Here is a 26438-nt window from a genome sequence, read left to right on the forward strand (position 1 = left end):
AGGGCTGGGTCCTGAAGGCATGCAGGCTGAATCCGGGATGAGGACTCCACCCCAAGGGCGATGAGAGTTCAGTCCCCTGGAAGAAGCCAGGCGTGGAGAACACAAATGAGAGTGAATTTGGCTCTGGCCCTGGGCCGAATGATGACTCTAGGGTGTCCAGCCCATGAGACGTGGTCAAGAGACAGGTGTAGAGTTGTTTTTTTCCTCCTTTTTTTGGGTGAATGGGATAAAGCATTATGAGTTCAAACTGTATTCCCCAAAGTGTATTTCCAAAGAGGAATTGTATAGGTTTTATGTGCAAAAATGTTTCACGGGAAATATTTGGAAAAAACTAGAATGAGCAAAGACATACCAGTTTCTTTACCTCAGAACTTCTCAGAGTTTAGTATATTAAGTCCATTATGAAGCCCCAAGAAGGATACAGGATGTGCCACCTTTATAAAATAAATGTACATTTTTTGTTGGTTTTGGCATCTCCCAATGTTTTTGTTCACAGAGCCCTATTTTCATGGACTATTTCCCTTGGGAGGGTGGAGGTGGGGGTTCTCTGTGGCAGTGGTGTGCTGGGCCCAGCTTGCACTGGCTCAGAAGAGCAGTGAGCATCTCTTCTCGACTTCACGTTCAGGGAAATCATATTGGTAGTTTGAAATTATCCATTGGTGGAGGTATTTACACCACAGAAACTGGCAAATGTTATAAATCAGGGTTTTTTTCTTTTTTTTCCCAGAGAGCCAGTTGTTAAATACTTACCAGCACACCACTGTTTGGGGGTCTCAGCCACCTCCAGACAGGAGGAGTGTCTGGGCTGCTGGGACTAAGTGTCTAGCCTTCCCTATTTGAGGCTCTGCAGAACCTTCCCTCCCTGCCTGAGAGGAGCCCAGGGCTGGGTGAGAGGTAACCTTTCTCTTTCTTTCTCCCCAGAATGACACCTCTGGCGAGTACAAGAAGGCTCTGCTGAAGCTGTGTGGGGGAGATGATGAGTAAGTGGCTTCTTGGCCCCGGGCTGGAGAGAGTGGCCTAGGGGAGTGGCAGGCCAGGGCTCTCCTGGCCCTCATCCTGATGGATGAGTGGATTGGATAAGCTCCGGGATTCCTCGGGACCAGGAGCACCGCACAGATGAAAGATGGCCTTTGCAGATATCTGTTATGCCTGCAGGTCTGTGTGTCTGAGTGTCCTTGTGTGGGTGTGAACATGAGGATGGTCTCCTGTATATGGAGATATCTGCTCTTGTGAATTTGGAAAGTCAGTCTGGGGTGTGGACCAGGAATCAGAATATGAGGGTCCAGGCCCTGCTACTTCATAGCTGCTTCCCAGTTTCATCTGTTAAATAGAAATGGAAATGGAAAAAATACAGGTGCCTGCTCTGCCTACTCACTTATTCATAGATATGAAGTGCCCTCTGTGTGCAGGCATTGTGGGAAAGCCCCTGATAAAAACACAGCCCAGAAAGGCATACGGACCGGGGCGTGCGTACAGGGCAATCCTGTGGTTGGGGAGAGTATCTTTGCCTATGAAGGCACATATAGGTGCGCTATCCCAGACTAGGGGAGGTTCCTGGAGGTAATGAGGCTGAGACCCAAGGAGGAAGGGGATGAGGAGGTGAATACAGGGTCTGGAGGAGAGTATTTGGGGTGGAGGAAAGGCCTAGAGATGAGAAGGCACAGCCTGGTTCATTTATATAACCGAGGTTGCACTTCTGTAGAATCCTGGGGAGAGGGAGGCTGAGAGGTGGGGAGGGCCTGGGGGCCTCCTCCTGGCATGTGAACCTCACCTAAGGGTAGTGGGGACCCATTGAAGAGATTAAATTGGGGCATGACTTGACCAGATTTGCGTGTTAGTACTCAGATTTCCCTTCTCTGGAGTTTATAAGAATCCAGTTAATAAGGGATGTGCGAGCCTCCTATTCACCTTTGGCAAGTGCCTGAGGGGCTGATGCTGTTCACCAGACATTTACTGAACACCTGACACACACAAGCTTTGCAGGAGGAGATATAGTGATGACAGGGCCATAAGCTGGTCATCGACTTGTTTGAGAGCTTCTGGAAGACTTGGATAGATATCACTCAAATTAGGAGGAAGAAAGAGGAGGTTGAAATATTACAGAAATCCTGTCTGGCTTGGGACCTTGGGCCAGGAAGGCTGCTGGGTAGAGCCAGATTGCAGGGGTCTCAAGAGAGGATAGAAGGTTCTCAGAAATTGAGGGAGGGCTCTGGTGAATGGATGAGGCATAGGCTGGGGGGAAGGTGAAGCCAGATGGATTTTCTCCAAGTGTGTGCGTGCGCGTGTGCATGTGCATGTGCGTGTGTGTGTCGTATGTGTGGAGTGTTACCCATGATGATATTCCCTCCTATCCTCTCCCCAACCCCCTCCATTCCAGTGCTGCTGGCCAGTTCTTCCCGGAGGCAGCGCAGGTGGCCTATCAGATGTGGGAGCTTAGTGCAGTGGCCCGAGTAGAGGTCAGACCCTCCCCACCTCCTGCTTGACCTCTTGACCACAAGCTTCCAGTCTTCTGCTCGCACCTTCCTGCTGCTCTGGTTGGCACCCAGCTGCCCCCTGGTGGCCAACCTGAGACATTGGTTCTCCCGTCTGAAGCTTCCTTTTCTTCTTGGAGTGATGCGTTGGTGGGCGGGCACGCTGGTGTGAGCATCTGATTCCTGCATTGACTTCTAACATGCTGGGGAGGGTTCTGGCCCACTAACCACTAACAGGGCTTGCTGAATGAAGACCTGGCTGGTTCTGTGGACAGGCCTATCCCATCCTGGGTCCAACAGTTGGGCTTCGGAGGCATGACAGCTGAGAACAGATGGGCACCCCTGGGTACACTGGAGGAGTCAAGGTCATCCTGGCCATCCTCAATCCCACGGTCTACAGAGGACAAGAATGCGGACCCAGGGTTCACAGAAGTACTTTTGAGGCAAAGCATTCCAGGGACTGGTAGCATTTGGTCTACACAAAAATATTTGGACCCTTGGATTCTCTCTGTTACTTGCTGTGCCACCTTTGGCAGGTCCCTGCCCCTCTCTGTCTCCATCTTTAAAATGAAGATGTTAGACATGGCAATCTCAGTGCCCTTGAAGGGCTCCTGAGTTCTGATGTTCTAGGACAGTGTTTCCGAAATTACAAGGCAAGAGCTGTCATTGCAGATGATCCTAAGTTATATAAGAAATGAATTCACTTTGGGGGAGGGGGGCCTCCATGGCATTAAATACCACTGAAGCCCACAGAGTGAGAAAGCTACTCCTTTTTGATTGCATCAACCTTACTGATTATGTTAGAGAGTCTTGGTTTGGTGCCTCAATCGCTGATTTTCCTTTTTCACAAACAGAGCTGAGAGAGCCAGCTTCAAGTTCAGAGCTTTTGACAAGCAATGGGATCTAGTTAAATTTGGTGATATTTGCCAACGTGGCTTTTTATTTCTATTACATTTATTTTCATGGGTTATCATCTGTTCATGGCACATGATGCCAACTTTCTATTCATGATACTGATATAAAATTATTTTCATTTATTAATTTATTTAATAAATATTTTTGAGTGCTTACTCTGTGTCATGCTTACTTTGTTCAGGATATATCCAAGAACAAAATGGACAAAATGAATGCACTTAAGTAAAACAGAAAAGAAGTTAAATTAAGTAAAAATGTTAAGAAATAGCATAGGACATACACAAATATGGAAATATGGTGAAGGTCACTTAGGAGTGACTGAAACTTGGGAAACTCTGTTCTGGTATTTCAGAACATTTTGGTTGCCTTTTTGGAGGAAGTGGCTCTTTAAGAGGCAGAGATCCTTGGGGACAGGGCAGAATTCTGAGGGACTGGGGAGGCCTCAGTGGAGCTAGGACAGAGCTGACTCCTGGGGCAGGAGCTCGGGCACTTTTCCCGTGACCAGCACTTGCCCTGCTCCCAGGCCTAGGTGTGTCTCTCCCTCTCTCAGCTCTAGGGCAGGGATCTGTCTGCTGTGCCATCACCCCTGCCTCTGTCCCCCCAAGCTGCTTGGTTTGGGGCTCGTGGGGAAGCCTCCCCTCCCTCGCATGCTCCTGTCTTGGCCTGGCCCCCGGGGGGCCTCCAGACACCCGCTGAGTCTCTTTCTGCTTCTTGCAGCTGAGAGGAACCGTGCGCCCAGCCAGTGACTTCAACCCTGATGCAGATGCCAAAGCGTTACGGAAGGCCATGAAGGGACTTGGTAAGGGGGACGTGAAAGGGGCAGGGTTGGCCTCTAGGAAAGCCCATGTGGCAGGTTTGGCAGTGGGCCAGGCAGGGGCAAGAGCTGAGGCCTTAAACTAGGGTCGGCAGGATGAGGAGGACTTTACCCTGAGTCTCCACCCACCTGAGGAGCCTCCCAGCTCCCTGAGTATAGGGAGAAGGGAGTGAGGGGCTTTGTAAGGAACTTGGCACAAGCCCTTCCTGGAGACCAAGGTGTCCCCAGACCCTCAGCAGCAGTGTCCTGCGGCAGAAGAAAGTACTAGCTCATAAGGCCTGTGTTCTTGCCCTGGCTTTGCCACTGACTCACTGTGTGACTTTGGGCAAGTCCTTTAACCTGTCTGGGTCTCAATTTTCCCATGTGTAAGATAAGGAATATGGACCCTGTAATCCAAGAGCCCCAATTCTGGAGTCAGGGCGCCCCCTGCTGGTCACCTCCTTCCAGGCCTCCAGGGGGAAGAACCACCCACGGGGTGGATGGCCCATCCTCAGGCCCGTGGGGACAGAGCATCTGGGGTTTGGCTTCCATTGCCCTTTCTCCCCCCATCCACCCAACAGCACCTCCCAGGGGGCCTTGGTTTAAGTCTTTCACCTTCTGGGCCTTGTTCTCATTTGTCTCACTGGAATGATGATATCTAGGACTATAAGATGACAGGTGTAAAAATGCTTTTGAAAGATAGTCCTGTGCCTGGTCTGAGGTGGATGGCATTAATCGAGAGGCAGGAAGTGGCATCCTGCTGCCTTCCAGAGTCCACCTGCTGTGGTTAGAGGGGCTTGGAGTCCAGCTTTCAGGGAGTTGAAGAGAAAGGACATAGGGTGCCCAACAGGACTTAGGTTGTCAAGCTGGAAGGACCCCTTAGTAACTACTCCAGCCTCCTCATGTTACAGGTGTGGAAATTGAGTCCCAGAAAGGGGAGGGGACTCACCCAAGGGGACAGCCATTGCCAGAGCCAGGACTAGAACTCAGAGGCCTTGACTCTCAACCCGGTGCTCTCTGCTCCGCCAGTGACACGACAGAAGGAAGTGCAGGGAGGAATCCCGGGGCAGTTAGTGGCTGGGGCCAGAGGCCGGGCTCCTGCAGGGGCTCGGGGCATATGCCTGCCTAGCTGGGCTTCTACCCCCGAAAAACATTGACAGGGCCCATTAGTGGGGGAACGTGGGGGAAGCTGGACCACAGGCCTTCCTCTGAGCCATGCGGCTTTGGTGCCTTAGGAACTGACCAGGGCACCATCATCGACATCATCACGCACCGCAGCAACACCCAGCGGCAGCAGATCCGACAGACCTTCAAGTCTCACTTCGGCCGGGTAAGGGCCTCAGCCTGGGCCCCGGGCCCCACATCCACCTCCTCCTCTGAGGGAGCCCCGCCTTCACAGCCAGCTCTGCACAGCTGGGCCCCTGGGTCTTCATGGCAGTGAGGCCCCATGTGGTCACATGTTCTTGGAGTGACTCCAGCATTGGGTGTGGGCTGCCTGCAGACACAGCTCTCTACTCCCCCAGTTCCTTGTGATCAGCAACACTGTGTGAACGGCTCTGAGGAGTTGGAGGCTCAGCCTGGGGCTGATCAGGGAAACAAGATGTTTTCATGCAGTGCTTGGGGTCTCTCACAGCTCCCTCTGTGCAGAGGTGCAAAGCTCCCCGGCTGAGTGTCAGTCATCACTACATCTTAGTGGCATCTAGTTTCAGCTGGCGAGTTTCCCCCAGGACGGAGATGGTGCTGCCCCCTTTCCTTCCCTGTCTTCTGTCTCCAGGGAGAGCAGCTCTTCCTCCTGGCTGTTTTTTCCCCACCCTCTTTGGCTTCCTCTAAACAATAAACCCAACATCAGCAAAGAGAGACACAGACTCCCTCGATCCCCTGCGTCCACATGGAGCCCCTGTTTCCTCATTCCATATCTCCTCCTGTCCTGGTCACACGTGGCCAAGTGCTGATTTGGTGTGACCTCGGCTCTGCCTTTTGCAGGACTTGATGGCTGACCTGAAGTCCGAGATCTCTGGAGACCTGGCGAGGCTGATTCTGGGGCTCATGATGCCACCTGCCCATTACGATGCCAAGCAGTTGAAGAAGGCCATGGAGGTAGGGTGTGGGCACCAAAGGGATGGGGTCCAGTCTGTGTGGGTGCTGGGGGGACACAGGTGCTCCCCATAGCCCAGGTGGGTTGGCTGTAACTCCTTGGTAGAGCCCCTCCCACACCCAGTTCAAACTGGCATGAACACAAAAGGGAATGTTGGCTCTTGTAACTGACAAGGACAGGGCCCGATCTGCTGAATCTGAGCACTCAACAATGTTACCTGGACTCTTGCCTCTCCCTTGCCTTGGCTCAGCCCTCCTCTGTGGCGGCCTCACTCAGGCAGCCAGAAAGGGGGAGAAACCCCATGGTAGCAGTATGGCTTGTGTATATCCGACCAGCCAGCACCTCCGGTGGAGAGTTCATTCTTCTCAGGAGTTGCACCAACCTCTTGGCTTTTACTCTGGTTCATTCAAGAGGAGTCACATGCCCAGTGACCAGAGTGGTCAGAGGGGTCTCGTGGAGCAGCTGGAGGAAGCAGGATGGATCTGGGAGGAAAACAATAGCAGCTGGAGTCTGTATTCTCGTCCAGCCCTGCCACTAACTCACTGTGTGAATTTGGTTCACCTACGCTTTCTAAGCCTCTGAGCGTTCAGCTGTGAAATGGAAACAGTCATCCCTGCCCTTCAAACATTGGTGGGTCAGGTGAGGTCACCTGACCTCAGGTGTGAAGGGCACTGTTAACTCTGAAGACCTGACCCTGTGATTAGCAAGAAAGAGCATCACGTCTCAGCCCAGCTGTTGCTGGAGCTGCTTTGCTCCCCAAGGCGCCCACTGCACCAGGGGCTACTCTTGTGGAGAACACACGGTCACCTGTCCTGGGCTCAGTGTATTAGCTCAGTTACTTGTCTCATCAACCCATGAGGCAAGGCTTTTATTTTGTCCCCATTTTATAGATGAGGAAACTGAGGCTCAGAGGTTAAGTTACTTGGTCACAGTCACAGCACCATGAAGTCGCAGGGCTGGGGTTCAGACCAAGCCTGTCTGACTCTAAAGCCTGACTTGACAGCCACATGAAACCACTGGAGCTTTTGGCCCCTTAAGGATTAAGAGGAAGACAGACATTTCCTGGGAAAAGCAAATTGAGACTATTGTCCTTCTAACATTCCTAGACAAGAAAGCAAATGATTTAAAGACACGGAATTGGAGGAAGGATGGGGCTAGACCCTGAGTCTCGGGACGCTCTGAGGATGCAGCTGTTCTCACCACACACCAGCTTTTAATAAAAAGACTATTGAAGATCTCAGTCAGCCTCAATCTCCTTCAGCTCAGAGAATCAGGGACCTGTTGACCACAGGGCAGTAACCTCCCAGGGCAGAGAACGTGCCTCGCCTTTTCTTATGGTCATAGCCCCAGCACTTGCTCAGTGACGGGCACAGAACAGGTGTTTTAACAGATACTTGAATCTATCAATCCACCAGTCTTGTCCGCCTCACTCCCCTCCCCCAAAGTGGGGACCTTTGAGTAGCAGGTTCCCCTGGCGGCCTCAGTCCAGGACACCTACTACATCAGTCCATGCATCACTGATCAAATCCAGATATATGCAAGTATAGCTTGTGTTTTTCTTTAAAGCGCAAAACTCTCTTTCTTCTGACAAAGTAATACGTGTTCACCATGAAAACTTGGAAAAAATATAGAACAAAAAAAAAATAGAAATCATCTGTGATCCCTCGCACACTCAGAGACCACAGTCACTGTTATACTGTGATGCATGTCCTCTGTTCTTAGATACTTACATATAAATATTTATATTCAGATATGTATGTGTATATGCTTTTTTTATACACATACCTATATGCCATATATTCGTTTTTTTTTGGGCCAAAGTACTTCTCATGGAAGGTTCTGGAAATCTTGACAAGCTGGCATGGTCCGCCCTGATTGTGCCAAGGTCTGGGGGCCACATCTGGGGGTGAGGAGAAAGTCCTGGAAGGCCTAGTGGCCTGAGTGCTCACCTCCTGGGTTGTTTCTTGGAGCAGGTCCTCCTTAGCCTGGGCCCCTTGGGCCTCTGCACAGGGGTCAGGGCTGTGGTTCAGATCATCTTTGTCTTGACATTCTAGGGAGCCGGCACAGATGAAAAGGCTCTCATCGAAATCCTGGCTACTCGGACCAACGCCGAAATCCGGGCCATCAATCAGGCCTATAAGGAAGGTGGGTGTGGGAGGCCTGGGGCCCAGCACCACTGGGAGGCGGGCGGGAGAAGAGCCAGGTCCCCCAGCTTCCGACCTTGTGTCACAGCTTTGCCCCGTCTCCCTGCTCTCAGGCCCCGAAGCTCTGATAAGCCCCTCGGGTGTGTCCTGCCCTGTATCTGGGGGAAGGGTGCCCTAGACCCAGAGTCACAGCCAGACAAAGATCTGGAGGTGGAAGCGAGTTTGGCTGGGAGTGGGAGGACAGAGCATCCCGGCTGTTGGCGAGAGGGGCGGCAGTGTTGTGGCTGGGCGACCTGTACAGTCACACGGGGCCCCACATTCAGATGACCCGTGCTTGGTTGTGTGCTACCCTATCACCATCTTGAAATTCTTAATCATTTTTTGACGCGTGACCCCATATTATTCTGAAGAACTTTGAGTACTGGTCAAAAATATTTAAACTTTTTCCCTTGTAAGGAGCTTTAAAATGGTAGAATTTTTGAGCAGGGGAGAGACGTGGTCAGAGCTGTGCTTTTGGGTCTGGCAACTACCACGCAGGAGGGAAGGTAGGAGGAGACTGGAGACAGAGAGGCTGTTGTATGGGGGAGGCACGATGCAGTAAGACCTCAGCCAGGACAGGAGCAGAGGGAGGTGATGGCCTGATGGGCGTTTCAGTGTCAAGATCAACAGCAGGATGGCTGGATGCCCCCAGCAACCAGCTACAAACTCCCTCAGCCCCACCACCTCTGCCAACACTGCTCTGGCTCAGGTCTGAGCTTCTAGGACCATCCCTCCCACCCCATCCAATCCTTCTTGGCCGGTAGCTGCCAACACTCCCTTTCTCTGTCTCAGACTATCACAAGTCCCTGGAGGATGCTCTGAGCTCGGACACATCCGGCCACTTCAAGAGGATCCTCGTCTCTCTGGCCACGGTGAGTGAATTCATGGCCCCAGGTCTGCTTGGTCCTCTTGGGGCCTGGAATGGGGAAGGGTTGTTGCAGAGAAGGGCAGGGAGTTAGGAGCCCACTCCTGGTGAAGAGAGGGTGTCTTCCCTCTTGCCTTCTCAGTCCTACCTCTGACGCCGTCACTGCCTCGTGCAACGCCTTCCCCCATTGTTCACTTTTCAAAGCTGGCTTGGTGCCACCTTCTCCAGGCAGCCCTCCCTGAAGACCCTCAGCCTGGCTTTTTGGGACAAAGCCACATGGGTGACCTTTCCCTGTGTTGTTACCAGGGAGCTTCTGTCACTGTCTCTTGAGTTCCCACAACCCAGATGCCTGGCCCTGATGCACAGTTATTGCAGGCTCATTGTGTCAAGTCAGGCCCTGGGCTAAGTGTCTTTCACGCTTAATGCTCACAACAGCCTGCCCTGTGAAGGCGGGATTACTGGTCCCACGTAACAGCTGAGGGAATGGGTTCAGGGAGGTGGAGTGGCTGAGGAAGGTCCTTTGGCTGCTGAGGGACACAGAGGGGGATGTTCGGGGACTCACCTTTCTCGCTGGTCCTGCTACAGGGCAACCGTGAGGAGGGAGGAGAAGACCGGGACCAGGCCCGGGAAGATGCCAAGGTGAGACTCCACAGCAATGCCAGTTGACGTCTGCCCATGCCAGGCCCTGGCTGTCTGGGAGTGGGCAAGGCTCCTGGCAGGGACTTGGCTGGTTTGATTGAGAGACATTTAGACACTGGGCCCCTCCCACCTCTCTTCCCTTAGAAGTGAGGCTATGCAGGTTTCCAGAGCTTTCAGAAAGATACTCTGGAGCGTGGTGCTGATCTTACTGGCGTTTTCTGTGTGAAGAGTAGGCCCGGAGCCCTAGACCCTCAGAGCTGGAAAGGACTTACAGATCATCCAGGTCAAACTCTGCATGTTACAGTGGGAAAATGGAGGCCCAGAGAGGGTGAATGACTTCTGGAAGTCACGCAGCAAATCAGTGGCCCCAGGTGGAATTGACCCCGGGAGGGCAGGTCTGGGAGCTTGCTGGGATGGGGGCCTGAGTGCTAAAAAAAAGTCTCAATTTATTATCTATGAAATGGACCAAGGTCAAAGGGAGTGTCCTGGGAGAACCTAAAGAGTGAGTTTATCAAGGGCTGGGATCTTTGTTTTACTCACTGATGTATCCAGAGTGGCACAGGGCCAGAGCTCAATAAATATTTGTTATGGAATGAATAAGGGGCGGGGGGCTTTCTAGGGTCTCTTGGCTGCTCTGCTTCTTCAGCTGGGCAGCTTGAGGTCTGGAGATGACCTCTCATGGAGGCTGGACAACCCCAAATCCATTGTCCCTAAGGGTCCCTGTGGCTGGGTAGTCCCTGCTGAAGCCATCTGCAGGGTCCCCACTCACCTGTGCCTTGCTCCCAGCACCCTCTGGCCCGGCGCAGGTCTCTATCTCTTCTGCCCCATCTCCAGCCCCTCAAAACCTCTAGGTTGAGGTATCAGGCATAGATACCACAGATGGCCGATCCAGCACTCTTCTTTTACAGTTGGCGGGTTGAAAAGAGCCCTGATGGGTTTGGAGTCGGGCCACCAGCTCTGTACCCAGTTCTTCCAACAGAGTTGTGAAATGTTACAGCAACATCTGAGCTGGAAGGATCTTAGCTGTAACTTGACAATTACAAAACTGTTAGAATGTGTGCTAAGTACCGAGCATGATGCTAAGACTATCTTATACTTGATTATGCCTCCTTTGGTTACTAGAGGAAAATGAAGCTCCTTACCTATCCAAGGGTACGGGTTCTAAGTGGCTGTGGTGTAATTTGAACCCAGGCCCACCTGACTCCAAAGCCTATACTGAATGCCATTTAATATCCTCCTGGACCCAGTGCAGTAATTTCCCTGCAGCTTCCAAAACAGGAAGCTGCTGGTGTCCAGTTGTCCAGCCCCTGCTTTGGAACACAGACCTCAGAAGCTGCAGGGTTCCATTCCAATGTGGTTTTCCTGCTGCATTGTGGGTACGTTTATGGGGGCTAGGCTGGGAACCAGCCCCTAGGGTGGTGTGCTGAGGCCACGCTTCATTCACTCGTCCGACAGATATTAAGTACTACTATGAGCAGCCCCATTGTGCTGTTGTGCTCTTTAAACCTGGCCTTCCTCCTTAGAGATCACCCCAAATTCATCCTCCACCTCAAAATTCATCCTCCTAGGAATGCTTCTGCCTGGTGCCTGCTACCTATGAGCTATGCTTCCAGTGTTGCCAGCAGGGGGCAGTGGTGGGCCTCGCTGGCAGCTGCTTTGCAGGAGAGAAGGGGTGAGAGAGAACCTGGGTGGAAACAGCCCAGGGAGCTAAAGCTCTGCCCAGCTCAGCTGCTTTCCAGCCCCACAGGTGATAGACCCCGACCTTAGCGTGGACTCATTTTCTTATAACTAGAAATATTTCGTTTCAAAAGTAATACATATTCTTTTGTAAAAACTTTAGAAAATAGGGACAAGGAAAAAGAAAAAAATCCATAACCTACTAGTAATAACCATTTTAATGTTTTGGAATATATCATGCTAGTTGTCTTTTTATGTAAATATAAAAGTGAATTCCTGATTTATAACAGTTAAAAATGAACGGTGAGTGCTGTTGCATATTATCTTTAAAAATCAGCATCATTTAATGGCTTATATGCCATTCCATTTAAGAATCTACCAAACTTGGGCCGGCCCCGTGGCTTGGCGGTTAAGTGCGTGCACGCCGCTGCTGGCGGCCCGGGGTTCGGATCCCGGGTGCGCACCGAAGCACCACTTCTCCGGCCACGTTGAGGCCGCGTCCCACATGCAGCAACTAGAAGGATGTGCAGCTATGACATACAACTATCTACTGGGGCTTTCGGGGAAAAAAAAAAAAAAAAAAAAAAGAATCTACCAAACTTTATTTAACAAGCCCTCTTCCTAGTAACCAAGTCTTATCACAGTCATGATTTTTTTGCTGAGAATAGATTTCTAGACGTGAAATGGGAATGCTGGAGGAACACGTATACAAAAAGGGAAGGCGTTTGGTACGCAGAGCCAAGTCCGTCCTAGAAAGAGAATGCACATTGTGCTCAGCAATATGTGTTTGCTTGTTTCACACCTACTCCTGCTCCCATACTCTCCCCCCGGCGTCCAGAAGACCCTCCAGCTCTTGGAAGTCTGGGTCTGTTATAAACAGGGTGACATATGTCCAGTGTTCACCTGTTACCCCGCAGGAATTGCTAATAGCTTCCCTTTCACTCTCAGTGTTCCAGTTTGAGCAATAAATAATATAGATAATCTAATTCTTATAGAGTCAGAGTGAAATGCAGAATTGTGGCCATTTTTAGATAATTCAGTCCCCAGATTATTTTTTAATATAACAGCTTTATTGAAATATAATTCATATGTCATACTATTGACCCATTTATAGTATACGAATTCAGTGGTTGTTAGTATCTTTACAGACTTGTGCAATCCTCACCACAGTCAATTTTAGAACATTTCATCACCCCGAAAAGAAATCCTGTACGTGTTGCAATTACTACTCATTTCCTCCCAACCCCCTAGCCCTAGGCAACCACTAGTGCACTTTCTGGCTCTACAGATTTGCGTTTTCTCAACATTTCGTATAAGTGGAATCATATAATACGTGGCGTTTTGTGACTGGTTTCTGTCACTGAGTCTGATATTTTCAAGGTTCATCCCTGTTATAGTACATATCCTTTCCATTGCCAACCAATATTCCACTGTATAGATATATAACTTTTTTTATCCATTCATCAGCTAATACACATTTGGATTGTTTCCACTTTTCTGCTGTTATGAATAATGCTGCTTGCTATAAACATCTGTGTACAAGTTTTTGTGTTTTGTGCACGTATGTTTTCATTTCCCGTGAGTGTACATCTAGGAGCGGAATTGCTGGGTCATATGATAACTCTATGGTTAATTTTTACATGAAGTAGGTAGGCTAATAAGGAAAACTTTTGTGTTGAGTATCTGGAAAATTATTTTAGTAACCCACTGCATTTTTCATATTACAAGTATTATTGTCTTCACGATGCTTTGAAAAAACAAATATGTCTAGGGTTCTCTGATCCAAAGAAATGAAGAATGTTTGGCACTTCAGATATTTTTAAATAATAATACTAGGCATTTTTTTAGCATAACTTTTTAAAAATTGTGGTAAAATGCACATAACATCATAAAACATAACACAAAATAAAAATACACATAACACATCATAAAATTTACCATCTTAACCTTTTTCTAAGTATACAGTTCATTGGCGTTAAGTACCTTCACATTGTGCAACCATCACCACCATCCATCCACTGAACTCTCTTCATCTTGTAAAACTGAAACTCTGTACCCATTCAACAGTAACTACCCATCCCCTCTCCCCAGCCCCTGGAAACCACCATTCTACTTTCTGTCTCTATGAATTTGACTACTCTAGGTACATCATATAATTGCCATCATATAGTATTTGTCGCTTTGTAACTGGCTTATTTCACTTAGCATAATGTCCTCAAGGTTCAACTAGGTTGTTTTTAATATAGAAAAGTATAAATGGGGGCCAGCTCCATGGCGTAGCGGTTAAGTATGTGCGCTCTGCTGCTGGCGGCCCGGGTTTGGATCCCCGGCGCGCACTGTCGCACCACTTGTCAGGCCATGCTGTGTCGGCATCCCACATAAAGTGGAGGAAGATTGGCATGGATGTTAGCTCAGGGCTGATCTTCCTCACACACAAAAAAAGGGGGCCGGCCTGATGGCGCAAGCGGTTAAGTGCACGCGCTCTGCTGTGGCGGCCCGAGGTTCGCCTGTTTGGATCGCGGGGGCACACCGACGCACTGCTTGGCAAGCCATGCTGTGGCAGCATCCCATATAAAGTAGAGGAAGGTGGGCATAGATGTTAGCCCAGGGCCAGTCTTCCTCAGCAAAAAAACAGGAGGATTGGCACATGTTAGCACAGGGCTGATCTCACAAAAAAAAAGTATAAATGAAAATCAGAAGCATCCCAAAATCCTAGTAGCCCTAATAACTCTTATTTGGCCTTAAAATAAAAAAGAAAAATAACGTATTTGCATGTTGAAAAAATGTAAACATAAAATTTCAGGAAAAATAAAATAAAATGCAAAAGCTTTCCCCTATAGTCCTTTTCCTCAAAGGTAACCACTGTCAACAGTATCTTGACTATCCCTCTCATGACTTCTCAGTAAGTATGTAAGAGCAAGTATGCATTTATCTTTTTTTATCTTGATAAAAGAAACACTATTATACACAATATGCTATACTTTTACTTTTTTGCTTAGTTTAAATGGAAACTCTCCTTATTATCGCTGTAGACCAGTCTTATTCTTTTTAATAGCTACGTGGATTTCCATTATTGGATGAACCATAGCCTGTTCAACAAGCCATCTATTAATGGCTTCCAGTTTTTCTCTATTACAAAGAATGCCGCACGTAACACCCTTGTGTTTTATTTCAAAAGACTTGCCAGGATATCTGTAAGGCACATTCCTAGCAACATAATTGCTTGATCAAACAGCACTTGCATTTTAAATTTTGATAGACATTGCCAATTTATGTAACAAAAAGAAGGTTTCTAAAGCATAAGGCTGGGCCGGCCCCGTGGCTTGGTGGTTAAGTGAGCGCGCTCCAGTGCTGGCGACCCGGGTTCGGATCCCGGGCTCGCACCGACGTGCTGCTTCTCCGGCCATGCTGAGACCGCGTCCCACATACAGCAACTAGAAGGATGTGCAGCTATGACATACAACTATCTACTGGGGCTTTGGGGGAAAAAATAAATAAAATCTTTAAAAAAAAAAAAAAAAAAAAAAATAAAGCATAAGGCTGTTGTGACGTTTATAAAGAGGGTGGTGTCCGTCTGCCCAATAGAATAAAGTGGTCAGCAGGGTTTCAGGGTAACAGGCAAAAGGCGAAACTCAGTCTAGGGTCCACAGGCTGGCTGTGTTTGTTCCCAGGCACTCCAGGTCACAGCTACTCACCTTGCAATATAGTATCCTAACCACAGAGTTCTGTGCTCGGCATAAGGCAGTGATTAAAATTCACCCTTGTAAGATGACTGAACAGCTGGCGTTTTCCCACCTGATTGGCTGTGTGCCCCCTGCAAGTCACCTCCCCTCCAGGCCTCAGCTCTCCTGTCTGTAACATGATAGGGTAAAATGACAGGTCTCCCGAGGACCCTCCAAGTCTAAATGCGGTCAAAGGTGCAGGGAACTCGGCACTTCACACATTCTAACTTCTCGGGCTCTGTGGAGACGAGCGAGCACACTGAGGTGTGGAGTCGCCCTAGGTGGCCGGGGGTGACGATGGGTAGAGTGCCCTGTTCTGTGTCCCTCCTTTCCCCTCGGGTGAAGGCTTTTGTAGTTAATTCCCAGGCCTGTCCCCATATCGAGTTCCAGCCCAAAGGTTTTCCTCCTGCCTGTCCCCCATGTGGTCCTCTTGGGACCTCTGCCACCCTGAGCTGGGCCCCGTCACCCTCACCCCAGGGTCCCCAGAGCTACCCTCTCCCGGCCTCCTCTGACTCTTGCCTCCCCTCTCTCCTCCTCTCTCTCCTCCCTGCTCTCAGGTGGCTGCTGAGATCTTGGTGAGTGTCCTGTTCTTCTCGTGGATTCTAACGGCCTCTCTGCGTGGGAGTCTGGCTGTGCCTCTGGGTGGGGCTGAGTGGGGCAGAGTCAGGCAGGGACTGGGGGGCTCGCCCCGCAGGTTCTCTCTCTCCCCTTCAGGGCCTCTTTAGAACCCTGCTAGGTGGAAAACAGGCCAGGCAGGTGTTTCTCAAACTTCAGCCACTCACCTTCTGCATGATTTGTGCCACATACCACCAGCTGTGGCTATTTTTCTTTAAATCGACTCTTTTTTTAAAACCTGAAATGAGTTATTTTAGAGGAAAATTTAGTATCAGTGTAAATAGAACTAGTAGCTGGTTAGAAGATGATTGTGGAAACATACATGCGTGGTGTGTTGAAATATGTGCGCCCGTTTACCACAGTTGGGGAGACACTGGCTAGGCTATTTTTCCCTGCACATTTGCACAGACACGCTTCCCCAGAGGGGCTTTCTGGGGGGCTTAAAAATGGAAGGAGACTTTCAGGGGGTTTAAGGATGTGGCCCTGAGGTCAGGGTGGAAGTGCCCAGGCTAAGCCCCTCTGTGTCAGTCCACAGGGTCCCTGGGAACTGGAGGGGGAATGTGGAGGCCAAGGAAGGAAGAAGGGCCAGTGTCAGCCTCCTTGGATGGTTGGGTCAGCCCAGCTTCTAACGGCCCTCGGCCTAGGCAACGACATGCAAGTGAATAATACCCAAGGCTTTCTTGTGTCTTCCCTCCACTTGGGCTTTGCAGGAAATAGCAGACACATCTGGTGGAGACAAAACTTCTCTGGAGACACGTTTTATGACCATCCTGTGCACTCGTAGCTATCAGCACCTCCGGAGAGGTGAGGCCTGACCCTCCCCTTCCCAATTCAGCAGGAAGATCCCCAGGTCCAATGAAAGCCTCTCTTGAGAGCTCCAGGAGGAGCCAGTTGCCCACCTATCTACTTACCTCGACAACCTTGGGGTCTAGTTCTGGCTCTACCGCTAACATGTCATTCAGCCTTGGGCCAACTCCCTTCACCTCCAAGGCCAGCTCCGCTGGATGGGTAGTGGCTGCCTAGAAGGCTGTGCTGAGGATTCGAAGGTTCTGTGTCACGGTCCTTTGGTGATGTCTGCCAGGAACGAAGCAATGAAGGTGGTGACGGCACAAGGACCACACACGTCTTTGAGCCACAGGCCGCCGTGTGCACAGGGCACACTGTATTGTGTAGCTCTGACATAGCTGATCATGAAGTGCCCTTTCCACTAGGACATTACCTTTTAACTTGCATTTGCACGGCGCCTTTCAGTAAAATACTTAAGGTGTTTTAGCCTACTGGCTGAAAGAGTGGGCTTGGGAGCTGGATGGGCTTGATTCAAATCTCCCACTAACAGCCCTGTGACTTTGGGCAGGTTACTGAATATCTGTGCCTTAATTCCCATATCTATAAATTGGGATTTTAGTTCTACCTCATATAATTGTTGTGAGGATACAAAACATATAGTGCACAGAAAACACTTAGCACAATGCCTGGCACATAGTGACATCCTCAGTGTTATCATTATGATTACTGACATTAATCCCTATCCCAACCTTGACTCGAGGAAGGGGAGGCCCAGCAATGGGGAGGGGCTCACCCAGGGTCACTCAGTGAGCTGGGGGTAGAGCTGTGACTAGGACCCATGCTCCTTCTGCCACCCTTGCCTGGGTTCCTAGAACTTGTCTGAGGCTCCGGGGCAGTGTCTGACTTGACACAGATTTGGCTCTGAGCCCAAAGCAGCCTTGAGGTCAGAACTTCCCTCCCACAATGATCCTGCCCAGTGCACTTAGGCCTGGGCTGTGGCCATGCCTGCTGCCCCTTTCCACTTTCCTGGGGCACAGCCAGTGGACGGAGCTGGGTGGGATGGGGAGGGGTGGTCTCCCCCCTCCCCTAAATTGAAGCTAACGCCCCACCTCTGGGCTTCTCTTGGGGCCAGTCTTTCAGGAGTTCGTCAAGATGACCAACTATGACGTGGAGCACACCATCAAGAAGGAGATGTCTGGGGATGTCAGGGATGCGTTTGTGGCCATTGGTAATTGGTGGGGACCAAGGGAAGGGCTGGAGGTCAAGGGAAAAGGCTGGGAGCACTGGGAACATGGCCAGATTCCCTGGACAAGTGTGGCCTTAGCAGCTTCCTAAGCTACTAGAACTGGAAAATAAACACTGCCACTTACTGACTCCAGGCCCTGCCAGTGTGTGCTTGGCAGGGTAACATGAGGGCTTATTCCAGGCTGCAGGGCGGGATGAGGAAACAGCTCTCCCTGGGGAAGTAACCAGGAGGGCGATGTCAGGGCTGGGTAGCGGCGCAGTGTCCTGCAAGACTGGGTGTGTACACACACTACATACACTACACACAGACATACACACTATACACAGACACACACTCACACTACACACACACACCCTTTCCTCCTCCAGCACCAGGATCTCTTTGGTTACTCTCTTATTACGTAATTTGAGTTCCTGACTTGGAGAAAGTCTTTCCACTTTTGGATCCCAATTTCCCCATGTGTAAATATGGAAGAGTAGATGTGGGCCAAGGTTCAACTTATTCTTATTAGTATTAATGATCAGTAGTATTTCATTTTATTACTATAAAATGCACTGCCTTGGTGCACATGTTTTTTTATCTTACCTAGAGGTGTCAATGAAAGGTTTTCACAAAAGTGCCATCAATTATAAGATGAATCTTGATTTCAGGGATGTTAAAAAGATGTTTTAGAATAGATGAAATAGAGATATTGTTGCTGCTGTTGTTATTTAGCATTCAAGGGCCTTTTCCACATGGGACAATACCTAGGGGGCAGTGTAGCCTAGTGAGTCTAGGTTGAATCCCTGCTCTGCCACTTACTAGCTGTATGTCCTTGGGCAAGTCACAAAAACCCTGTGCCTCAGTTTTCTTGTCTCTAAAAGGGAGATAATAATAGTACCCAGCCCGTAGGGTGGTTTTGTAAGATTTAGATGAGTTAATTTTACGTAAAGCACTTAGAACACCACCTCCTGGCACAGAAAGCCCACTGGATAAATGTTAGCTTTTGTTGTGATTTCCTGCCAGGCCCTGTGTGAAGTTAGTTGCACACAGCTTTGGTTGAATCCTCACGAGGTGCTTTTATCAGCTTATTTTACAAAGTGGGACACTGAGGTTCAGAGAGTTAAGTGTCAGTGGTGGAGGCAGGACTCAACCCAGAGGCTGCCTGAGCCCAGAGCTCATGCTCGCCATCACCAGGGTAATTGGAGACACTCTCAGATCCTGCCCTCATGTTTCTCCCTCTTTCCTCTCTCCTCCCATCTGGAATACACACACACACCCCACTCCACATCACTCCATCCGTGGCAGGCCCCGGGGTCCTCTGAGGAAGATGGGCAGGCTTCAGGTTCTGGAGAAGGCTTTCGGGATTGGTTGCTGAGGATGGAAGTTTATGCCCAGTCTGCTCTTTAACCAGACTGACGGAGCCCTAGTCCTGGAGTCGGGGCAGACTTCTTGGAGGAGGTGACATGACTGGGGACGTGCACATCAAGTACAGCCTTGCAGGATGGTGGGGTTTGGGGAGGTAAAGTAGTGGAGGCTCTGTACCAGGACGACAAAGGAATTTACATTCTGTTAAAAATGGGGGAGCGAAGGTGATGAGATAGCAAAGGGAGGCAGGAGCTTTGACTTCCAGGCCAAAGAGCTTGGGATTTGTTTGGGAGGGGAAGGGAGCTGCGTAAGGAGCTGGGAAGGCTGGTGTATGATGTGATCTTTCCCACAGGTTCCTGAGCCTGCACAGGGGCGGGTGCATGACTGTCTCCTGCATGACTGCGCCCTTGGCAGGCACAGCTGCAGCCTCTTGCCCGCTGCCGTCCTCATAGAGATACTTGAATATCCAGAGACATTCTGGCTTTCTGGTCCTGGTGTCTCATTCCTCCTCCTCGAGCTGTCTGAGACACCTCCCTGTGGGCTCTGGAGTCCAGCAGCTGCTCAGGGCTAAAAACTCCCAGGCCTTGAGAAGGGCTGGGGTTGGTACAGCCTGGCAGGCATTATCGGGGGTGGGGGCAGAGGGGAGCAGGGGGTGCAGGCTCTGGGGGAACCCTCAGCCCCAGGGATTGGCACGGTGCCTTAAATTATACCCAAGTCATTCTTTGCCGTAGTATTTCTCGAAATCAGTAGTTCTCAAACATTAGGCTGCACCAGAGTCTGGTGACTAACCATCCTGGTATGTGCTAAAACCAGGAATGTGCCAGGCAAAGTGGAGCAAGTTGATCACCCACCTTCAGAGTTGCAGATTCAGCACACCTGGGGCGGGGCGTGAGAATTTGCATTTCTACCAAGTTACCAGATGATGCTGATGCAGCTGTCCAGAAACCATACTTTGAGAACTGCTGCGCGAAATATTTCTTGCGTCTGAGTCTCTAGGGTGGAGCCTAAAACCTGAGTTTTAAACAAGTTTTCTGGCGATTCTGATGCACTTAGCAGTTTGAGGCCCCCCGCCTTGGGCTCATGGGGGATTTCTTCCCTATGAGTCCTCTTGGTTTGCTGCGAGCACCTTAGCAGGAAGTAAGTTGCAGCCCAGTGAGAGCCAGGCCTAGGGAAGAGCCAGAGGAGGTGGCCTTGGGAAGGCAGAGTCAAGGTGTCAGGGAGAGTCAAGGTGTCAGGCCCTGAGTATGACCCTGGGGTTGGCAGTGACCTGCAGGCCTAGGCTGCGGGGAGAGGACATGGGAGAAGGAAGCCCAGGCCATAGTCTAGGCACGCCTCCTCTGACCAAGTTCCCTGCATCTCTCTCCTCTTCCTACCAGTTCAAAGTGTCAAGAACAAGCCTCTCTTCTTTGCCGACAAACTTTACAAATCTATGAAGGTAAGAAAACTTGCTCGTTTGGTCCTTTCCTTCCAAACACTTCCGCCCACCCACAGACGCACACGTGCGTCATCCCCCAGATCAGGACTCGTACAGCTGTTTCCACCCATTTGATATTTATCAGCATCGGCCCCATGCCTGGCTCTTGGATAGTAGTTCTCAACCAGGGGTGACATCGCCCCCAGGGAACATTTGCAAATGTTCAGACATTGTTTTGGTTGTCACAATGTGGGGAGTGTGCTGCTGGCATTTGGTGGGTAGAGGGCAGGGATGCTGCTAAACATGCTACAATGCACAGGACAGTCCCCGCAATGAAGGATGATCTGGCCCCACATGCCAAGGTTGAGAAACTTGCTCTGGGGACGCAGGGCTGAGTAGGCCACAGTCCCTGCCCTCTCGGAGCTCACGTTCTAGCAGGTGACACAGTATCTCCTATGACAAATGATCACAAAAGGTCGCAGGTGCTCAGCTCTGGGACTGGCCCTGGCTTCGTGAAAGCCCAGGCCACTCTGGCCACCCTCTGAGCCCAGCAGGTGGAGTCTCAGCTTCTCACACAGCCTGGGCAGCTGGTTGGTGGGAGCAAGCCTGACACCCCTCTCAGCCTGCAGTCCCCAAACATGACAGCCATTTCTGAGCACTTACCATGTGCCAGCTCTGACTCCTAAGCTGGTGTCCGAGCTCCCTGGGGGCAGAGGTGGGCCCTGGCTGCCCACACGTTCCATGTCCCGTGCCTGTTCCTCGTGCCCTGTATTAGTTTCCCAGGGCTGCTGTAACAAAGTACCACAAACTGAGTGACAACAGAAATTTATTCTCTCATGGCCCTAGAGGCCAGAAGTCCAAAATGAAGGTGCTGGCAGGATTCGCTCCTTCTGGAGGCTCTGAGGGAGAAGCTCTCCCATGCCTCTCTCCTAGCTTCTGGTGGTTGCCAGAAATCCCGTGTTTCTTGGCTTGTGGATACATCCTTCCAGCCTCTGCCTGTATCTTCATGTGGCCTTCTCTGTGTGTATGTCCATATGTCCTCTTCTTATAAGGACACCAGTCGTTGGATTTAGGGCCCACTCTAATCCAGTATGACCTCAACCAATTATGTGTGCAAGGACCCTATTTTCAAATTAGATCACATTGTAAGGTTCCAGGGGGACGTGAATTTTGGGGGCATACTGTTCAACTCATACAGGCCGTTTTTGCCTCTCTCTGGCCAGTCCTAGGCACAGGGGAATTTGGGTCAGGACTATCTGTGGAAGACAGAGGCAGAATATCCCACCCTGGTTTCGGCGGGAAAAGGGAAAGGGGCAGATGGACACCTACATCTTGCCTGACCTGGCCCTCTTCCTCCTTCTGTCCTCTGTCTCCCTCTCGCCCGGCTCCACCAGGGTGCGGGCACGGATGAGAAGACCCTCACCAGGATCATGGTCTCCCGGAGTGAGATCGACCTGCTCAACATCCGGCGGGAGTTCATTGAGAAATACGACAAGTCTCTCCACCAAGCCATTGAGGTAAGGGGAGGGGTTAGAGGTCAGTGGGGAAGGGGGTGAGTGTCAGACCCCTAAACATAAGAAGTCCTTTTTATTCCCAGTCTTCTTCTCAATGAGTTACCTGTTAGAACAGCCAGGATATGCTAAATGCAAGGAGACCTGTCTCATTGTTTATGCTAAAAAAAATTCCAGATGGATCAAAGGTTTATAATTAAAGATTTCCAAATAAAACAAGAGCCTAGTCTCTAAAACAATTTTATTGAAGTATAATTTACATATCATAAAATTCACCTGTTGTAAGGGTATAATTCAATAATTTTTAGTAAATGAAATGAGTTGTGCAACCATCACCACAACCCAGTTTTAGAACATTTCCATCACCCCACTAAGATCCCTTGTACCTGTTTACCCATTTCTACCCCCAGCCCTAGGCAACCATCAAGTGACTTTTTGTCTTTATAGATTTGCCTTTTCTGGATATTTTATATAAATGGAATCATGTAATATGTAATCTTGCATGTCTGACTTTTTTCACTTAGAGCCCATTTTTTAATCTTTGAGAGTGGCCAAGATCTTAAAGTTTGATACTGTACTTGGTTGACAAGACTGGGAAATCTCACAGGCAGTCTCACACAGACTTAGAAGGGATGTAAAGTGTAGCACATCTTTAAAGGCTAGTTTGGTAGTTTCAAAATTTAAAATGTGTACACTTTGGACTTGGTAATTTTACTTATAGGAATTTATCCTACAGACATAGCCACACGTGTTCCCAAAAACATGTAAGAGAATATTTATGCCAGCATTGTTTACAGTAGCAAAAGATTGGAAGCTCTCCATGTAGAACTGGTTAAATAAATTATGGTACATCCATATGATAGAATACAATACAGCCATGAAAAAGCATGAGGAGCCTCTATGTGCTGATTTGGGATCTTCTCTAAGTCAAAAAAGTACAGCTCAGGATAGTGTGAATGCTGTGTGTCCATTTGTGTAGAAAAGGGATATTATGCACATAGACATATTTGTGTATGCAGAGACTATTGCTGGAAAACCATACAAGAAAATACAGTCATATGCTACATAACAACGTTTTTGGTCAATGATGGACCATATATACAATGATGGTCCTATCAGATTAATACCATATAGCCTAGGTACGTAGCAGGCTACACCATCTACCTGCCTGTGAGTAGATTCTGTCATGTTCACACAGCGATGAAATCACCTAACAACATGTTTCTCAGAACGTATCCCCATCATTAAGCGACACATGACTGTAGTAACAGTGGCTACCTCTTGATTTGAGTAATTAGGGGTCAGGGATGAGAGGGAGACTTTTATTGTATAATCTTTCCTTTGGTTTGAATTGCTTATAATGATGATACAGTATTTTTTTAGTCAAATATCAAAAATTACAAAAACAAAAAAAATTTTAAAAACCATGTATCATAAAAATGACAGGAGCACCTCTAAGAGGAAGGAGAAAGTCTGGCTGCCCCCCAAGCCCTACCATATGCCAGACATTATGATGTGTCATAAATGCAATGATGTTCACATTAATTCCTGCAAGGGCCTGGTACCCAGTAAGTGCTCAATAATGTTTGTTCGAATGAGGAATCCGGTAACACGTGTATTAATGGCCGTGGGGGGAGGGTAATAACAGACTGAAGGGAGTCAAGGGAGGTAGGAATTCACTATGCTTGAGGCAAGAATAGAGGGCAAGAACACTTCACAGAGGAGGGGGCACCTGATGGGACAGGATTTGGGGGCAGTGTAGAGGGTGTACTGGACGAAGGAATGGTAAGTAGAAAGATGACCAAGATGCTCCCAGAAGGAAGCGGGGAGGTGAAGCCACAGAGCTTCACGGGCGTCAGACCACAGAAGGCCTTGAAGCCAGGCTGAGAGCCTGGATGTTTTCCTGAGGGTAATGGGGAGTTACGGCAGGGACGTAGCCACATGTATGTGTTAGGGAGACATCCAGGCTGATGGCAGCTGGGAGGAGGGGACTTGGAGGCCATCAGGACTGTTTTTACTCACTCTGCTCTCCCTCTGCCCCCACCAGGGAGACACCTCCGGAGACTTCATGAAGGCCTTGCTGGCTGTCTGTGGGGGCGAGGACTAGGGCACTGGCTTTGGCGGGCACCTCTGCCGAGAAAGTCAGCAGCACCAGCCGCCATGACCAAGCCTGACTGCTCCAGCTCTGGAGACTAAGGAAGGGATGGGGTGGGGGGAGGGGGAGGGAGTGGGCTTTTGGCTTCCACTGGGGTTTAGAAAAGGCTCTCACTACCTACCACGGGCCGCTGAGGGCCCAGTGCGGTCACTCCTGCTCACGTCTGAGCAGCCGAAGAACCGTAGCCATAGATCCCGTCCACCTCCACTCCCCATCTTCCTCCTTAGCCCTCTCCGGCTTCCTTCCCAGCCCCTGCCCTGGTTTGGGCTTTGTTAAATCCAAAAACATACTGAGCCTTTTGTCTGTGAAGTGAGTGATGTATGTGCTTTGAATGGCGGGGTGTGGTGGCAGGTGCCAGTTGAATGTTCTGGGGGAGGGGAGGGAGGAGTAAGTGTCTTCCGGCCAACTGACAATCCTCCTGCCATTTCACCACCCACCTCCATCCAGGTTGTTGTGCTAGAGCACTGAACCGGGAGTCCAGATACCTGGCTTCAGATTTGCATCTGCTACAGGCTTGCTTTCTGGCCTTGGGCCAGTCTCTTTCCCTCCCCGAGTCTATTGTCTCATCTACAAAATGAGAGAGCTGGTCAAAAAGATCTTGGCTTTCTCTTCTAACATTGACTCTAGGATGTGCCTCTGAATCATTCCCTTTCCACTTCTCTCTTTAAATAAAAAGAGACATACAAACACATAAGCACATTTCCAATGGGGATCTGTGTTTTTGACCTAGAACCTGCAGCCTGGATTGTCCCCATGGGGTGTTAACCTGCCCAGGAGTGAGTTCTATCTTCATACTCTTTCCCCGGAATTCCGAATGAGAGTCAGAGCTCACGTCCAGCCTGGGAAGGCTGGCCCAGCCTGCTCTGGGTCTCAGGTCCCCTCTCTTCCATCTGCTGCCTGGATGTTTCTCTGTGTGGTCTTCATCCATTACAACCAAACCCAGACTTCCTCTTTTGAACTCTTCAAGGGCACCAGATGCGATCGTGATCTGGGGAGGCCTGTGGAAAGTTTCCACTTCGTGAAGATCACTGATAAGCAGTAGACTCAACTGCAGTTTCTCTCTCTCCCTTCCCCCAGCTCTGTTTCTGCTCTGAGACCTAGATCTAGAGTTGTCCAGTGACCTTGGCCTGAGGGTGCCTGCTGGCTGGAGGACTCTGCTCCCTATCCCGGCTGACCTGACCTACCCTGGCAGTTCACCAGGTGTTATTGTAGTAGCTGTGCAGGGAACATGGGGCGGGGGGTGCTGCTGGCTGGGTCTGGTCTTGTGTGACCTTGGACCGGCCACTGCCCTTGCTGGGCCTCAGTTTCTCCATTTGTACAGTGAGGGGTTGGACCCAACAGTTTTGAAGAGCCCTGTCTTCATCTCTGACATAATGAGTCTGAAAGTAAGATAATTTACCTTGTTGTGTCTTCTCCACTTCCTTCCTTCCTCCAGGCTGTGAGCACAAACCCCATGAGGGTCAGCTGAGAGTTTTTTTGGGTATTTGCCCAACTTAACTATTAACCGAAAGATAAATTAACCAAATGGTTGAGAGCTGAGGAGTCAGACTTTTGCGATTAACTAACCGTGAGCGTGCTGTCTCTCTGGCCTCAGTCTCCTTATCTGTAAAAGCAGGGCCCCTGTTCTACCTGTCTCGTGGCCTATGTGGGGTAAAGGAGACGATGCATGGAAGTGCTCAGCCGGGCCCGCCCGGCTTGGAGGCAACACCTGCCCTGAGCCAGGCCCCACTGTAGGAGCTGAAAGGTGGCTCCCAAGATGTTTTCCGAGCTTTGTTTTCGAGTTAATCAGCTGAAGATCACACAGGCATCCACAGACAAAAATATGTACCAAAAGAAAACAGGCCGGGAGTGGAAAGGAAAGAGTGACAGAATCTGAGCGAATAGAGTGGGGTGGCCCCCTGAGGCTGAGGGGAACACACAAGTGGAGAAACCAGGAATTTCCATAATTCCTGGAAACCAGGAACGAGCATAGCTCAAACTGAGCACTTGCAATGTACAAGACAC

The 26438-nt window shown here is 49.8% G+C and overlaps 1 protein-coding gene across 2 annotated transcripts in view; it reads left to right on the forward strand.

Moving 5' to 3' along the window:
• The window catches only part of ANXA6 (annexin A6), a 50218-nt gene extending 25475 nt beyond the window's left edge, over window positions 1-24743 (forward strand). The window contains exons 13-26 of one of the 2 annotated variants that reach the window (XM_004428635.3): window positions 922-980; window positions 2378-2456; window positions 4104-4185; window positions 5415-5509; window positions 6163-6276; window positions 8329-8419; window positions 9250-9329; window positions 9908-9961; window positions 15918-15935; window positions 16686-16779; window positions 17894-17989; window positions 20731-20789; window positions 22163-22285; window positions 24327-24743. In XM_004428635.3, the coding sequence (XP_004428692.1) occupies window positions 922-980; window positions 2378-2456; window positions 4104-4185; window positions 5415-5509; window positions 6163-6276; window positions 8329-8419; window positions 9250-9329; window positions 9908-9961; window positions 15918-15935; window positions 16686-16779; window positions 17894-17989; window positions 20731-20789; window positions 22163-22285; window positions 24327-24386 (1104 nt within the window). In that variant the 3' untranslated portion in view covers window positions 24387-24743. The remainder of the gene's footprint in view (window positions 1-921; window positions 981-2377; window positions 2457-4103; window positions 4186-5414; window positions 5510-6162; window positions 6277-8328; window positions 8420-9249; window positions 9330-9907; window positions 9962-15917; window positions 15936-16685; window positions 16780-17893; window positions 17990-20730; window positions 20790-22162; window positions 22286-24326) is intronic. The other variant, XM_014786160.2, reaches the window with a different exon arrangement.
• The last annotated feature ends 1695 nt before the right edge of the window (window positions 24744-26438 follow it).

Source organism: Ceratotherium simum, chromosome 4 (genome assembly GCF_057802395.1).
Source record: "Ceratotherium simum simum isolate JZ-2026a chromosome 4, ASM5780239v1, whole genome shotgun sequence".
Classification (NCBI taxonomy): domain Eukaryota; kingdom Metazoa; phylum Chordata; class Mammalia; order Perissodactyla; family Rhinocerotidae; genus Ceratotherium; species Ceratotherium simum.